The sequence below is a fragment of the Mugil cephalus genome, chromosome 6, assembly GCF_022458985.1.
Source record: "Mugil cephalus isolate CIBA_MC_2020 chromosome 6, CIBA_Mcephalus_1.1, whole genome shotgun sequence".
Taxonomy (NCBI): Eukaryota; Metazoa; Chordata; class Actinopteri; order Mugiliformes; family Mugilidae; genus Mugil; species Mugil cephalus.
This window is the reverse complement of record NC_061775.1, coordinates 9,124,266-9,140,080: the sequence shown is the minus strand read 5'-3', so window position 1 is coordinate 9,140,080 and position 15,815 is coordinate 9,124,266. Positions and strand designations below refer to the sequence as shown.

General features: G+C 44.7%; 1 protein-coding gene across 5 annotated transcripts in view; it reads right to left on the bottom strand.

Moving 5' to 3' along the window:
- Window positions 1-15,815, bottom strand: part of suco (SUN domain containing ossification factor) — a 35,789-nt gene that overhangs the window by 9,500 nt on the left and 10,474 nt on the right. For 3 of the 5 annotated variants that reach the window (XM_047588345.1, XM_047588346.1, XM_047588349.1), the window contains exons 2-15: window positions 10,555-10,669; window positions 9,311-9,412; window positions 8,693-9,033; window positions 7,719-7,859; window positions 7,174-7,387; window positions 5,717-5,828; window positions 5,166-5,293; window positions 4,884-4,951; window positions 4,689-4,796; window positions 4,089-4,194; window positions 2,261-2,281; window positions 1,944-1,999; window positions 992-1,083; window positions 631-696 (exon numbers count right to left, since the gene is read on the bottom strand). In XM_047588345.1, coding sequence (XP_047444301.1) covers window positions 631-696; window positions 992-1,083; window positions 1,944-1,999; window positions 2,261-2,281; window positions 4,089-4,194; window positions 4,689-4,796; window positions 4,884-4,951; window positions 5,166-5,293; window positions 5,717-5,828; window positions 7,174-7,387; window positions 7,719-7,859; window positions 8,693-9,033; window positions 9,311-9,412; window positions 10,555-10,669 — 1,670 coding nt within the window. The remainder of the gene's footprint in view (window positions 1-630; window positions 697-991; window positions 1,084-1,943; window positions 2,000-2,260; window positions 2,282-4,088; window positions 4,195-4,688; window positions 4,797-4,883; window positions 4,952-5,165; window positions 5,294-5,716; window positions 5,829-7,173; window positions 7,388-7,718; window positions 7,860-8,692; window positions 9,034-9,310; window positions 9,413-10,554; window positions 10,670-15,815) is intronic. The other 2 variants (XM_047588347.1, XM_047588348.1) reach the window with 2 other exon arrangements.

Here is a 15,815-nt window from a genome sequence, read left to right as displayed (position 1 = left end):
CATAATTATTTTGCAAGACGCACGGTTCCAGGAGGGGCAGCAGTCTGAGGATAAACACATATTGGAGAAACCACAGGAGTCGGAGCATTTGTTATGCTTTTTTCCCCCCTTACGACGCTTTTCATTTCCCCTGCTATACCTTTCTGCTTTTCTTTTTGCCCCAGGCTTTCCCACTTCCCACAAAAAAATAAAAAACTATACGAGTGTCTGCTGTTTTTTAAACATGTTGGTTGGAGCCCTGCAGGTTTGAGTGTGAAGCAGAGGGGAGGTCTGCACCAGTCGTGCTGTTGCTAAATCTGGAGACCGGAGGGCACATTTGCGTAAGTGTGTGTGGTTTAAGTCGAGCAGCCATGTGACTCCAAGGGTGTTAAAATACTAAGAAAACACTAAAGTCTGAATGAATCTATGTCTGAGTCCATAAACTTACTGGTGTTTGTATTGAGAACTGAAGTTCCTTCATTTAGCTCTTCTAAATCTGGTGTGGTTTTCTTAACCATCCCCCCTTCAATCACCCTGAATACTTACACAAACCAAACCTCATAGTGGATAATCTGCATTGTTGTGGCATATTTGCTGCTTTTTTCATAAACTAACTGCATAAATTGTGTGTGTGTGTGTGTGTGTACATACTGGTTGCTGAACCAAGCAGGTTTTTAGAGGCCTTGTCCTCAGATGGTTGGTAGCCTGGAGGATAGTCTGCGGAGAAACACTCGGTTGGTTATACGCCAAAATACATGTTTGCACTGACGGTAAGAAACTAGTGAAGGAAACTCTGCTGCAAAATGTCAATAGTTGACACCGGCCTGAGGTATTTAGTAACTAATTCTGAGGGCAAGAATTCAATCACACTCCTGTGTGTCCTTCGTAGTTAAACAATTAGAAGCACATGTATCGATATGTGTATATGTAACAGCTTAATTATAATATATCTGGACAAAGAAATGTATTCAGCCCCTATATGAATGAAAAAATAATCTAATTACACCATTACCATAGTCCTCATCCAAGTACTCCAGTCTCTCTGAAGGGTACTGAGAATCTGCAATCTCCTCATACTCCTCCACCATGCTGGTCCCAAACACCCTACACAAAACGCACACAAACAAGGCGTTACACAAAGGCACCTACGGAAAAGGGCACAGGTTGGAAATACCACGCAGCAGAGGCAGAGAAGTATTTATGGGAGAAGGCGGATCTGCAAAACGCGCAGCTCACATCACAGTTGGTAAATTGAAAAAATATGTCCAACACAATCCCTATAGACTTTTCTGCACTTCTAGTTCTCGTGGTTTGGTATGGTCTTTACTGCGGACAGTCTGTGTAAAACCCACGCTAGCCTCCTTGTAAAAAAAAAAAAAAAAGGGCCTAGAGGGTTTTTACAAGCCCTTTAACCCCAAACTCAAGAATGTCCCCAACGACCCTGAGAACACACGTGTGTGTACATGTACATGTGAGAATAGAGCATTAGTCCGGGTCTGAAAAAGCAACAAGATGCCTGGTGATGTGTGATACACCACAAATAATGCTTTATTTGATGCAAATGAGTGGCCTTAACTCCACAAACATTAGTGAGTGCGAAGGGGAAGACACAAGCTGAGTGACTTTTCAAATCACAGCAAGGATTTATGCTAAAGCACAGCATAGGGAACGACACTGGGTAATCTGGAGGTTCAAATTACATTTGTACCAGTAAAATAAATGTCAAATTGGTTTGTTAATTCCGGTTAAAAAAAAAAAAAGAATGTTTTGAAATGCCTGAAAGAGAAAAGGAGCAGTAACTTTAAAGTTGTTCTGGATGTTTGTTATTTAGCTGTGGAAGTTTAGATGCTCTTGGCGAATAACTGACAATGAATTAATTTGATCTTCTGGAAAATGTTAACCTAGATCTAGACGAGCATCAGGTTTTCAAACAGGAATCGGGGTAAACCAGTCCATTATCTCACCTGATAAGACTGAGGGGGCAGAAGTGCTCTGATCCAAAGTGAGAGAGGAGTTCAACCTGCAGAGAAAACGAACAAACCGTTAAAACTGCCGGTCGGGGTTTTCACCTGAACACCAGCCACGTCCAGATAAACCGCATAAACCCACAGCCCATTAAAAACTGCCAAGCTTTGACGACACACTTCACGTTTCTACTTGTGTAATATCTTCAGCATGCATTAAACATGGTGCCGAAGCTCACCCATTATAGTGTGTGACCATTACAATAAACAGTGTTGTTAAGCGCAGTGATCTCTGACAGAGAGAGGAGAGTGCTAACCTTTATGTACTTGATGAACATCTGATGCGACAGGAAGACAGAAGGAGAGAGAAATAAACAAGAAAAAGAAATCAGTGAAGACTGATTCAAGCTACAAGCAAGTCAAGAATATGCATACAGTTCAGCTTTATCACGAGACAAACCGTCGACGTACGCTAGATCATTGTTGTGAAACCGGCAAGACACTGGAGACTAACAAGCGGTTAGAAAGTTGCATGAGCATTAGGAGGGGGGGCAAACAAACAGACTGACGAGCTCAGGACAGATAAAATCATCAGAATGAGACGTAACAGTTTTAAGAAGCTTAGATCCAAGCGGTAATCAAAGCAGATCGTCCTGAAACCTCCTCGACGGGAAACAGTTTACGTAATGAAATAACCTTGTTTCACAAAAGTGCACATTCATCACAGCCTGCGCCCACACACACACACACACACACCTGCACTCATCTTATAAAACTGGATAATCACCCAAGCAGAGATCCATCTTTAACAAGTCTACACTGTGAATGTTTAGAGTCTTTTCCTTCAGACAGATACATCTAGTGGCTCTTTACAAGCTTAACAAATAGACTGTCAGAGCGAACAACAGACTCAGCATTTATGTCGCCATTAGAGCTGAAAGAAGAACACTTTTGGTCAAATTGTGTAGTGAGAGTCGGCTCTAAAAGAGTTTTAAAAAGAGATGAATGCCCACTGTAACCTTGGTAAACTGGGCTATAAAACGCTGAATGTGCACTAGTTTCAAGGTTGCCTGTCTCTTTATCTCCCTCGATCAAATTCAATGTAAAACTGATGAATTTAGAGATCCCGAATGTTCCCATCATAGTTCCCATTGCGAGGGACACGAGCAGGAGGCAAATGATCACTAAACATTACACTGTCTACATTCATACGTTTATATTTAATCATTGTGATTAAAGAGTTCAACATAATTGTTTACAAGGACACTAAATAAATGATCCTCCATTAAATCATTTCGGAGGATGGAGTTTGTGGCGCTGTCAAAATAACAGATATAAATGTATAAAAATAAATGTGTCGGCGCAACACATTACAGTTCAACAGTGCTACAAACCACAGCCTCCAGAATGACAACGTAGATGAATCAACAGCTCCTCAGCTAATTGAAAGAAATGCGGAAAACCTTAACCTCCGAGAAGCCAAGATTTAGAGCTGGGCTGTTAAACCAGGGTTATTTTCCCTAGTTGTATTTAATGTACACCGTGCCCCGAAACTTCATCTTTTATTTAACATTAGTAAAGGAGCTCTGCACAAAGAATCTGCTGGAAATTAACAGCGGTCGGCCCACTCTGACTCCAGATACGTTCATCTTTAGAAACACTTTCCTGAACAACTAGTTCTTTCACCAACACCTTGTTTCTGTCCCTCCCTGAGAGTCGTCACGTAACCTGAGCTTCACCAAACAGGGGCTGAACGTTTGCTCTATCCGGAGAGAAAACATTTACATGTTTATTATGCTCCATTAATGTCAGATTGAGCAGCTTATCAAAGCGTCAGGCTGCCTATCTCAAATTTCTTTCCATGAGCCTGTGGCTACTGAGGGCGTTACAGGAGACATTTTCATTCTGATTGGACTATTATTAGTACATTAGTAGCTGACTAAATCCTCCATCCAACTTTCCTAAATAAGTTGTGACACCCAAGTCTTAAACTCTAATGTAAATCTGCTCTTTAGATTCTCCAAGTTAAGCTCCGTTATGTGCTCAGTCACCATTTTTTATAACTCTCATCCATCCAGTTATGATGATGATGACAAGGCTAGTTCCCCAGAGCTTTATCTGTGTATGAATGTGAAACGTGAGTACCTTCACATATTTAGCATAAAGCTGCTCATCCAGTGGGAAACTCTGGACTATCCGCTCGTCGCGGGCGTGGAAAGTCCCCAGCTTCACCCACTTGTTGGTGGGATACCTGCAAACAGAGCAGTGGAAAAGTAAGCTGCATGTTCACGAGGGTCACGGATTCAGCCAAACATTATCTGGCACGTCGTCGAAGGCAAGAAATGTCACTGTATTCTCCCCGACTGGAGGTCGGTCTTTCTATGCCAGAGGGTGAATTTGTTTACGAGATGTGGAGCAGCTAGAAATAAATCCTGAGGGTGGAATCCTAAACAAAGGCGGCTCCGATTGCTCTAAACATAGCGGCGATAATGCAGGAGGAAGGAGATCGTTTTAGGCAGCTCCCGTCTTCCAGACCAGAGTCACATTATACCGTGATGTTTGAGGAAGTAAATGTGCTCCCACATATTACACCAATGACCTCAAGAATGAAAAGCAGGAATTCTCTATTGTCTCCAACACACGGGAAAAGCAAATAGCATAAAGCCATCGCAGATCACAGGGTTGTCTGATATGTATACCAGGTTATGAGGTTGTGTTCGCGTGAAAGGAACAAAGAGAGCATACCTGTCACTGATGGATACTAGGAAGTCTTTAGGTGTGGATGAGAAGAGCTCAAAGTTTGCGATGTCCAACTGTTTCACTTGAATAGGCTCACAGAGCTCTATTACAAACCTGGGGAGGGGTAAATACACAAAGTTTATTAGTTTATGCACTCAACAAAAAGGTTCTGTTACAGGTCGACTTTATACGAGCACCTACCAGATCTTGTTGCTGCAGGGATTCAGCATGTAAAGATCCATATTCTCCATGAGGATAGCTGAAGTGCTCTGAAAAGACCAACGGTGAATTAGCACCAACTAAATAAAGCCTATGTTTGCCAGATAAACGCTGAAAACAGGCGAATGCGCGACTAAATATCTTGCTCTTGCTTCGGCTGAAAGTCTCAGCTTACACGCGAAAGAGCTTTCACAGCAAATTTCATCAATCTGCTCATACAATATGACAGCGTGACGTCGGTACGCTTGTTAGTGTGTGTTTAACCTTGGCCTCGTTGTTGGCAGAGAGTATCTTGGCACCACATTCCACAGAGGCGTAGTTATTCTTAAAGTTTTTCTGGACCTTCTTCACCGGATGGGGACTGCCACTGGTGGAGGTGTGGAGAGACTGACCTGGACAGAGGCAGAGGTGTAACATTAACCACACTAGAGCCCCTGGAAAAAAAAAAAACAGGGCACTGCCTGAGAGGAACAACGAGCGAGGTTATGCAACACGCAGAAACACACGCTCCACTGACCACTGCACGTGGCGTGCAAAGCTACAGAGAGAAGAGAGGAAAGGCAGAGATGAAGAACACCACAGACAGGAATAGAACATGAGGAAGGAAGAAACAGAGAAAATGCAAACGCAGACACGGTACAAAAACAGCTGGCAAGACTTTGTACACAAAATTACACCTGTACCATCAAGATAAATTAACATCATCAAAGTTATCAGTTATCCAGTTTAAAACGGAGCTCAATGGGATATTAAATGTTCTCGATGTTGCAGTGTAGCTTCGCGCATTTTCATGTTTTAATAATGTATGCACTCACTTTTCTCCTTCTCCACCTCCATGACTTGCTTCTTCCACTCATCAAAGGTAGGGATGTCCTCTTTGCTGGGCACCGAGGGATCGGTCTCCCTCCCGGTATTAGCCTCCCCCGTCTGAAACACACAGGTCCAGGTGTGACGTCAAAACGCAGTCACGTTCCTAATATGGGCTGCTGAGGTAATCAGACTTTATCTCAAAGCGTGGACCTGGGAAGGTAAGTCGACCCGGAACGTTGGCAAAGAACGAAATTTCCACAAATCGACAAAAGGAAAAGGGGGGGGGGGGGGGTAGTATGCGCATGGTGCTGTGATCAGAGTATGTGGTCCGGGTTGTATGCGCATTCAGGTTGTTACTTGGCAATAACAAAGGATATTAAAGCCAAAGGTTTATACTCTAGGGGTCAGAGATAGTCCGGACATTGTTTAGTCATCTTATGACTAAATGACTAAAGTCACATGTGGATGTGACCTTCTGGACAGCAGAAACAAAACAAGTGCATATGTGTAGCACGAGGCTGATAAGACCAGAAAACATTGAGCCTCATTTGGCCGTCTTCATCAGCATCTCTCTTGCACCCACCCGTCTCTGTGTGGAGGAGTGCGGAAAGTATTGAATCTCAAATTGCTGCAGCGACTGTGACTAACAGGGTTACATGCACATCGCTGTTAACGCGCGTTCATAGTGCGCGGGCGAACAAGAGACTCCTATACGGAGTCCACGGCAGTCAGCTAGCCCCCCAGCCACTTAGGCACTGAGATGCATTGAGCTGCGAGTAATTTTTTGATGGATTGCATAAGCGCCCTTTTGGACCTCGCAAGCGAGTCTGATCCTAAAAAATCCACCGACTCAGGCAGGCTCTTATGTAAACACCCCGGCCACGTACGTCCGGCCACGTACAGATTAGTCATCAGATCTCGGCTCCAAATCAACGAAACAATGTGCAAATACGCAATAAACGCAACGTCACCGGGACTAGCGTTTCCCCCGCGTGCACTCGTCCTCCGACCATGAAAAAGGGACGGAAAGCAAGTTGACTAAGCATCTGCAGTATGAAACATTCAAAGGCCGGCCTTTGCGAGAACAGATGTGCACACTGAATATTCATAGCGTTCATGGTCATCTGGCCGGCAGTGATGAAGACGTTCTGCTGTGATGATCAGATTCATCCCAGTGAAGGGTTTTGTCTATGGCAGCCTTCAATTTTTTTCCCTGACCCTCTGCAACAATCACATTCTTTATCATGACACCTGCAGCTCTTTAATGTCTCTAGCAACGCCTAAACTTTATCTTTAATGTCAGGTTTCTGCTTTTGTTACAGTGTCTTTTTACTTTTTTTGCAACGGTATTAGCCAAAAAAAATTAACTTTTCTTTAAATTCACTGAAAACCTTCCTCCCATAGTGAATTTAAAATGATTCGATACATTGCAGAGATACTCGGGGAACTGCAAGCCACTGACCTGCTGTTCCTGGCGGTGGTGCTGGGAGGCGTTGCCTTCCCGGTCCAAATCCAACAGCCCATCTTCCAGGTCCTGCTGCTGCTGCTGCTGCTGCTGCTGCTGCTGCTGTGGCTCCTGATCTAAAAGCCCTGGAGTGGACTGAGCTTCTGCTTCAGGCCCAGAACTGGTGTGAGTCTGGTCTGGCCGCTGGTCGTCCGTCCCAGCTTCATCCGCACTGCATCACAGACACGGGGCCAACGAGGTGGACGGGGAGGAGAGAGGGAGGAAGAAGGATAAAGGAGGAGGAAGCAGGCAAATAAGTGCACTGCAGTGTTTAACGCGGCGCAAAACAGGTGACGAATATTCAGTTGAATTGAGAGTGTTTTTGACAACCCTTTGTTGGAGCAGGCAAAAAAAATGGAAAAGGGAAATTAAAAATTAAAAAAAGCAGAAGTAAGTGGAGAGCAAGGCCAGCGGTCGACGGTTGCGCACAGCAGAGAGGTGTAGCTTGTGACTTGATTACCTGTCTCTGTGCTTTGATTGGCTTCCAGCGGTTAGGAACTCACCTGAGGAGAGGGCTGCCAAAAGGGGGGGGCTCACAGGTTGCCAGTTCGGGGGGAATGACCCTGCACTGTGAATCAGAGTGCTCAGCAAAGACAAAGCTGTCTACTGGGAGTTCATCTCCTGCACTGGCAACCCACACTGCACTGAGGGAAAGAAAGGACATGGCATTTACCACACCTCCTTACACTGGGGGAGGGTAGAGACAGGATGGGAGGGAGGGGGAGGGGGGAGGAGAGAGGAGGGGATGGGGACAAGGAGGAGGAGCAGGAGGAGATAAATGACACAGAGCAGGAGAGAGAGAAGGCAAGATGAAGAGAGAAAAGACGGAGAGGAAACGGATGGGCAGGGGTAGATAGGATGCTTGCAGGTGGGGCAGTTGACGTGCACGTCTTGACTTGGTCTTGACTTGGTGACTGAAATGTCCATGGGATGGACGCGTTTGTCTCAAAGTCTCAATCCAGAAGACGTCTTGCCTAATCTTTGTCCAAGGTTCATGTCCACACAGACAAGTTCTCCTCATAGTTCACGGCGGCTAAATTCACGTCGCTGTGCATGAGCGGCCTCACGTGAAATCATAATTCTAGGCCAGCAGGCGAACGATACGCGACCACGAAACGTCCGAGGCGCCACCTCCTCTTGAAGCGTCTCTTTTAGGTTGTGACCAGTCGTTTCATGAATTAGAAAACAAAATAATCGAAATAAAAACAGACAACTGAGGGGAACAAAAGTTAACCAACGAAAAATATCAAAGAAAAAGGTACAATGTCTGACACAGCAAACAGTTAATCAGTTTGTTAAATCACCACTTCAACGGGGCTGAAATTGGCTTTAACCATCATGAGAGGAACAAGCAGCCTGTTTTCTTAGCCGTCTAGGATTACGGTTTCACTTCTCCAATGTGACTTCTCTGTGGTTATAGCCAACTTCTAATGCCAGAGATCAGGTCTCTGGAATGATGAAGTGAATCTGAGCTTACCCTGTGTGGGTCGTGCCAGCGCTCTGTGAGGTAGGTGTGTTTTCAGCTTCATCAGGGGATGTGGCTGGGTTCGGGTTCGGGTCCGGGCCGGGGTTTGCAGCTTGGGCATCAGTCGAGGCGTCTACTGGGGCCGGAGCATCTGTGGACGCTTGGCCCTGTGCCGGAACTCTTTCCGGAGTTGGGGACCCTGGGGCTTCGGGGTCTTGGTCCTGGGTGCGGGTCTGCAGGTCCAAGTCATCCTGGGGGTCGGGGGTAGCTTCTGGCTCAGGAGCTACAGGTACAGTATCAGACTCGGAGTCTGGCTTTGTCTCTTCCACCTCAGCCTCCTGTGGATTCACAGTCTGGGGAGAGAAACACAAATGTAATGTGACTGATAAATCGGTAAATGTTCCTGTTCCACTTCAGCTGAGTTAAGTGACGGAAGTTCGTGCATCATATCCACCTTATGAAGGCGTTTAGCCTCATTTCCTTTCTTACATCCCCAGTTTATTTGTGCATCGTCACATTTTTAACTGACAGTTAATTGACAGTCCTTCGTAATTGCGAAGGCTTTGATAATAAACACTTAACCTTAGTTCCAGTCATAGTCTAGACGCCTTTGATAAACTCACAGGTTACCTGTTCATAGTGTAGGTTGTGTTTTGCTAGCTTCTCCAGCGCTGCTCTCTCTGTCTCTAATCCCATATCGTATGATGTGTGTGTCGTCCATTCTTCCACCACCTGGGGGGGGGGCAAAAAAAATATAATCACGCCATCACCTTCAGTAAGAACTTTACATCACAGCAAAGCTGTTAAAGTATAAGAAAAGTCACAACTACTGAGGCACAACAATTCAGATTCTCTAAAATGTATTATTCATGGCTGATGTTTATGTTAAACGTTGATTTTTTTTATTTTTTTTCCCCCATCCCGAGAAGTGAAAAAGCCTTTTGTTGCAGGACAAAGACTACGTTATAAGGCCAGTGACAGACTGCCAGGTCTGCTCGACTGCCCTGGCAGGCTTGGTCGCTGCTGGACTTCAAACAATGATTCCCCTTCTTCTGCGCTCACAAACGCATACCAAAACACACTCACTTCCCCAAATTATCATTCTCCCACATATTCACACATAAACACGCAACGTTGAGCGTGTGCGCACAAGAACTGAGGCGCTCCAACGCTCGGGCCAGAACCCGGAATCCGGCCAACGAGGCCGTTCTTCTCTCCGTGGTGAATGGACGAACGACGGCCACGGACTTAAGAACTTAAGACGACTTAAGAAAATTCAGCCGCTGAGGCTACAGAGAAGACAACAAAGATACATAAGCTTTGTAGACCCTGAAGTATAAGAAAATATATCCTCCTGACAGTGTGTAACTGAGCTGATATTTACCTTAAAGTGGGTATTAAACTCTTTTTTTTCATAAACTGTATAAGCTAAAGAAAGTGCAGCAAGGTGACATGCTGTTTCCCTTTTTAATTACTCCAACCTTGGTAGGAGTTACAAACACTTACGTAACACCCTTAACATGCTACCATGCTCGGGGTGGCCTCTCTAATCCAGGACCTCCCTGACCATTCATTTACAGCTCTCTGCAGCTACACCTTCTGTCTCCATGCCTCCTACATTTCACCCGGGGTTAGTGGGTCACTAAAGTACACGACCCAGCTTCCCCACCACCACCACTCGTGTGGAGTTCTGCTCGCTCATACATTTCACCCTTAAGTCTAATAATACTACTCAGCGTTTCACAGCTGAGCCAGCAGCGTCGGCCACACTGAATATTTAACTTATTTTAAGTTGCGGCCGCGTTGGCGTTAACAAAGTACCGCGCGTAGACAATGCAGCTTTTCGTTAAAATCCTCCGGAAGCTTCCACGTACCGTGTTTTGAGTGGAGTCCTGCTCCTGCTCGCCGCTGTCCGGGTCTTTGTCCTGGACAGACTGACCTCGGCCAGACAAGCTACGCTCTGAACAATACACATGTTGACTGGGGTACCTGGAACGCAGACAGAGGAAATGCAGCTTTATGTACACTGACATACACTCAAAAACAAATGCATTCTGCACCAAATCTTAGCTTCATGAAGGATGTAATGTGCAACATATGTTAAAACAACATGATAAAGGTGGTGTAATCATTTTAGAGGAAGTGGTTAAACTGCATTTATTTAAACACACAAATGTTTCTGATATTTTGCCTTGTCCATTGAAATAGGGTTATCAGAATAATAGGAACATGTGTCAGTGCATCACAATACAATTCAATATTACTACAAACCACAGCTCAGCCTCTATCTATTGCTATGAACAAAAGCTGAACGAAGATTTGATACGAGCAATAGGTGCCTAGCTGTTCAAACATTGCTACTGGTCTACACCACATCCTTCGCAATGAGTTACAAATGAGTTAAAAAACAGAAACCAAAGTAAGAACCCAAATTATGTCTACAGGGACAGACAGAATGTGAAAGAACACGTGTAAATAATCTGCAAAAACAGAAAGTTCCACTCGTTACGCGCATTCTTACAAGCTGCTCAAGGAAAGCTGCAATCTTTGACTCGGTACGCTCAACCCCCCCTCCTGTTTGTCCCCCCCAACACACATTTCGGCTCGAAAGTTTTAGTGGTGCTAAAGGTATTACTGTAATTCTTTTAGTGAGTCAAGGTAAACATAGAGCTCTGATCTGAGGCTCCATTCAGCCTCCACAACTCAAATAGCCAATTTCTGGTTTGGCGTCCTCTAATTTATTTTCAACAACTTCCAATGGTTCCCACAATTTACAAAACATAGCGGCCCTTTACATGGAGTGAGCCCGGAGCACAGATTAACCCACGTCATTTCTTCCTGACAAGCGGGAGGCCGTAAAAGCACAAGAAACGCTGCTATTTATGTGATTTTTAATAATGGGCCGAGTGTACTCTCCTTGGAAAATAAATGAACTTTCATTATGTGAATGTCAGAGCTCAGCAGCAGCACAGATTGAATAAATGAGTGCAAACAGGGATGGGAAGGTTAAAAAATAATAAAAGTCAGCAAACTTGCAGGCAGGCATGGCAATGGATAGATAAAGAAAGAGCGGACCAAGACGGGGAATGTTAACATGGTTTGTTATCTCATCGCAGGAGCTGAAATAAGATGAAGAATGGAGTAAGAGGTCTGTCTAAACATGTTCCCTCAGCTATGATGCCAACAAAGCCACACATTGCACGCTCTTACCAGGTTATTATGGGCACGCTAGGGACTGGAAACGCATTCTAAGACAAGAGTCCTGCACTAAATCTCCCTTCGTGACTGTTGTAATGTTCGGTTTATAAAGAAACTGTGACAGAACGGTGATAATTCAACTGTACAACAAGCTAGTGCTGAATACCAAAACCTTAACGGAGCTAAGATTTAGACTAGGACTACTGTGGAATGCATTTCTATTTCCCTAATGTACCTAACGAAGCGGCAAGTCAGTATATATTTAAATTCAATTCAATTAGTTGGTTAAAAGGGCTACTTTGGAGCTACTCGTTAAACTTGTTACACACAGATTGAATTACGCTGAAAGGCCCCAGAATCGAACAAAGATTTCTTCACACATTGGCCTTCGGTAGGAAAACCAGGAGGCCTTTGAACTTTGAACGCAACAACACCTTACGTCAGGTGGTGTCGCATCAAAAGACCCAAAAAGACACAGCTCAGGGCCCCAAGCACCTTTCGCGGTTCCTCTCGAGCGGTGGAGTATCAGTGTCAGGACCGAGCGGGACACATGGACACTCATATTAGCACCCTGTCATCCCGGCTGTCAGGAGGAGGCAGATGAGCAGGGAGCCCACGTACTCACAATCGCAAAGAGGCGACCATCTGTGCAAGTCAGCGCGCTGTCACTCAGAGAGCCTCGCCATCTGCATTCTGTTCATTAGCTTTTGAGGGGCCTGAATGACAAGAACATCCGGTTACGTAAGGGGACCCTTTGAAAAAAAAATGCCTGGGAAGCGTCATCAGATTTGTGAACGAGTAAGAACTCTTTTCGGCCTGTAAGGTGTTAATCCTACAACTGGAACTACTTTTAATAAATTCATTTCCTCTTGAGCCTCTACCGAACACAACATGTTGTGTTGCTGTAGGCTATGCAGAGGAATTAATATCCCTGCTTGTTCCCTGATGGACTATCTCAGTCTGAATGTCGAGAATAAGTGCGATTTCCAGGACAAAGAGCTTCACCCCTCCTCTGATCAGCAATTGCCTGTGACACCGACATGTGACACCACTGTTGTCTCAATGAAATATGTGCGTGCTCGTATATGCGTTAACACCTCATAATAAACACGTTCCCCGAAAGGGCCAAAAAAAAGGCTCAAAGCCAGCGAGGAAAGCTAAGACGTAAGAACCCTACTGTACCGCCAAGCTAAATTGAGTCTCCTGGCTAAACTTGGGTCCAATAGCTTTCAACTGTGTTGGGTTTCAAATGTCTGCTGTGTCCGCTCTTAACCTCAAACAAAAATGGATGTACAGCAAGGACGTCTTCCACATAGTTAGCCGGACGTGTCATGAGGTTACTTAACAGAGCGCCAGCAACGTGAAATTCTTCTGGCTGATTCATGGTTTTATTTCGGTATCCATTTTTTAACTCGGACACTAGACCCATTTTTCCACACTAAAACTCCACTGATTGCTGACAATCACATGGCAACTAAACAGGAGGATCGCTCAACCGACTGTACGTGTTCAGTCAAGACAGGTCCACTACTTGCCCGCCACAGGCTAAGCCACGTCAGGCAACACCCAAAGATCACAACCACGTACGCTCCCGAGTACAAAATTTGCACAAGTCAAGGAACTAGAGCAACACTGCAAAACCAGGTCAAACACCATTAAAACATTGATTCGACAGAGCGACAAATGCACCTCTTACATTTCCTTTCACTTCCTTCAACTGCCAACAGTACGAGCTTTGACAATGATTCAAAAATGCTTTTCCATTTTCCAAACAAGAAGAAGAAATCCCAAGAACATGGGAGAAGTTGGAAAGAAAACTGGGAGTGTCAGAGACAGAGCAACAGCTCAGGAAAATCTAAATAATTAACCTGGTAAAAAGCACTGTACAAGTAAGAACAGAGAAACACCACACAGAGAAACACCACACACACCACCCACTCCATTTATAAGAAGCGGATACGGTGGCGTGCATGTGAAAATAATGGGCATAAATATTACTAAACTAAATGTTGTTCTTGGATCGCTTGACTGTTTGCATGATGTGTTTACTCAAAGCCTGGCGTCTCTACACAGGACGGACAAGTTGCAGGATTCCTTTACAAATGTCTGACATGGTCTAAATGCTACTAGAGGCTGTTTTGTGTGAGGGTCTTAGTTCAGGCAAACTCCCTGAAACTAAGTGCGTCTGTTTCAGTGCCAAGCTTCACAGCGTAGGCTCAGAGTGAATTATATGAACGAAATATTTAATATGTAAACGTGTATATGCAGCTGATGTAATTAATATTTAACAGGCAAAAAAAAAGCCTAAATTATTTAAGGGGCCACTTTATGTTCCTTTCCTGTGGTGATCATTTTTAAAGAGCCTCAATCACTCAGATAAGAGAAGACTTGTGTAAATAGCAAATGACGTGGCCGACAAACACATCACATACCACAGTGCAGGTGTAGGGGACCACGTCACAGAGTAAACCTCCCTGTATAAACGTCCTGGATGATGATGCTAATCTGACGGACGTCTGCCATGTGACTCACTGAACTAATATTTAACTGGAATCTGCCAAGTCACAAAGCCCCATATTCTAAAAGATAAATATTCAAATACAATGATTAAAAAGTTGCCCTCTATTTACTGAGCTGTGGTAAACATAAATGTAGCTGTTAATAAAAAAAAAAAAAAAAAAAAAAAAGTGAAGCGAGATTCTCTCCTGGACTAAAAGGAAAGACCTGAGTGTTGACATTCCTTCCAAAGAAAAACCAAAAGTTGTAAGGGCCGATCAGCGAGGAGCTGCTCCGTGACCTACTTTTTAATACAAATAATTATGCAACCGCTGGAAGGAGAAGGCACGGCCCACAAATGGAGAAAGGCTACTGAAACATACATGTTTAAGTGTGACATTTATGTTATATACAGGTAGCGAGTCAATGCCAAGACAGCAGAGGAGGAGCTTCAGGCAAGATTAATGAGTCAGCAGCTTCAAATACTCTCTTCTCTTCTGCGTCTTCCTGTCCCACTTCAGAACCACCTGGGGATTAGCAGGAAGCCTTTCTATCTTTTGCATCCCCCCCTCTGAAGACTCAGTCGTTTCGTAGCATAATCAGCTGTGGACAGATGCGCACATGGACACCGGCTACGTCCTGACTGCGCTGTCTGCGCTGGTTCCGAGGAGCCAAATCCCCCCGATATTTCCTGTTGGCTTTAGCGCTATTCAGAATCAGGGGACGGGATAACACGCCACCAAATCCACTGCGCTGTACTAACCCACTGAGCCGACACAGGAAACAACAGGTGGAGGATTGATTAATCTGCCAGCAGCGAGTCAAATATTAGCCCCAGCTGCATGACATGCAAAGTGCGCTCTGATATCCTCTCACAGGATGTTTTCCTGGATGCATTCAGAGCATGACTTTGCGATTGTAATCGTTCGCTCGTTCGACGATAAACTGACTTGACATCGGGAGGTTTTTCCGCCCTCTGATACAAACTCAGCGTGGCCGTACCGTGTCATGAACTAGAACACCTGAGCCAGAGCAGATTAGCTGCTGCCTCTTCGTCCCCTGGCCTCAATCTTAGACCAGCTTGTTGTTCTTCTTCATTATACGAACTCTCTCTCACACACACACACACACACTGGTTTAAACCCAACAACACGTGATAGGCTAAGTCATTACTGTCCTTAATTGTCTTAAATGATAAAACGTCCCGGGCCATGTATGTTGTTTTGGAGCTGATTAAAAATTTAACAGCAGGGTGAATGCTACATCTGTCCGGCCTCGGCTCTAAAAGAGAGTCTTGTGATGTTTTTCCACCGAAGCTCAAACTGCCCTCGACATATGACGCGAGGTGGAAAAAAAAAAGAAAAACCGATAACTGCGCGACGATGCGCCGAGTTAGTTCGAGTTCACCTTTTAAACTAGGGCTCGGAGAGTTAAACACATG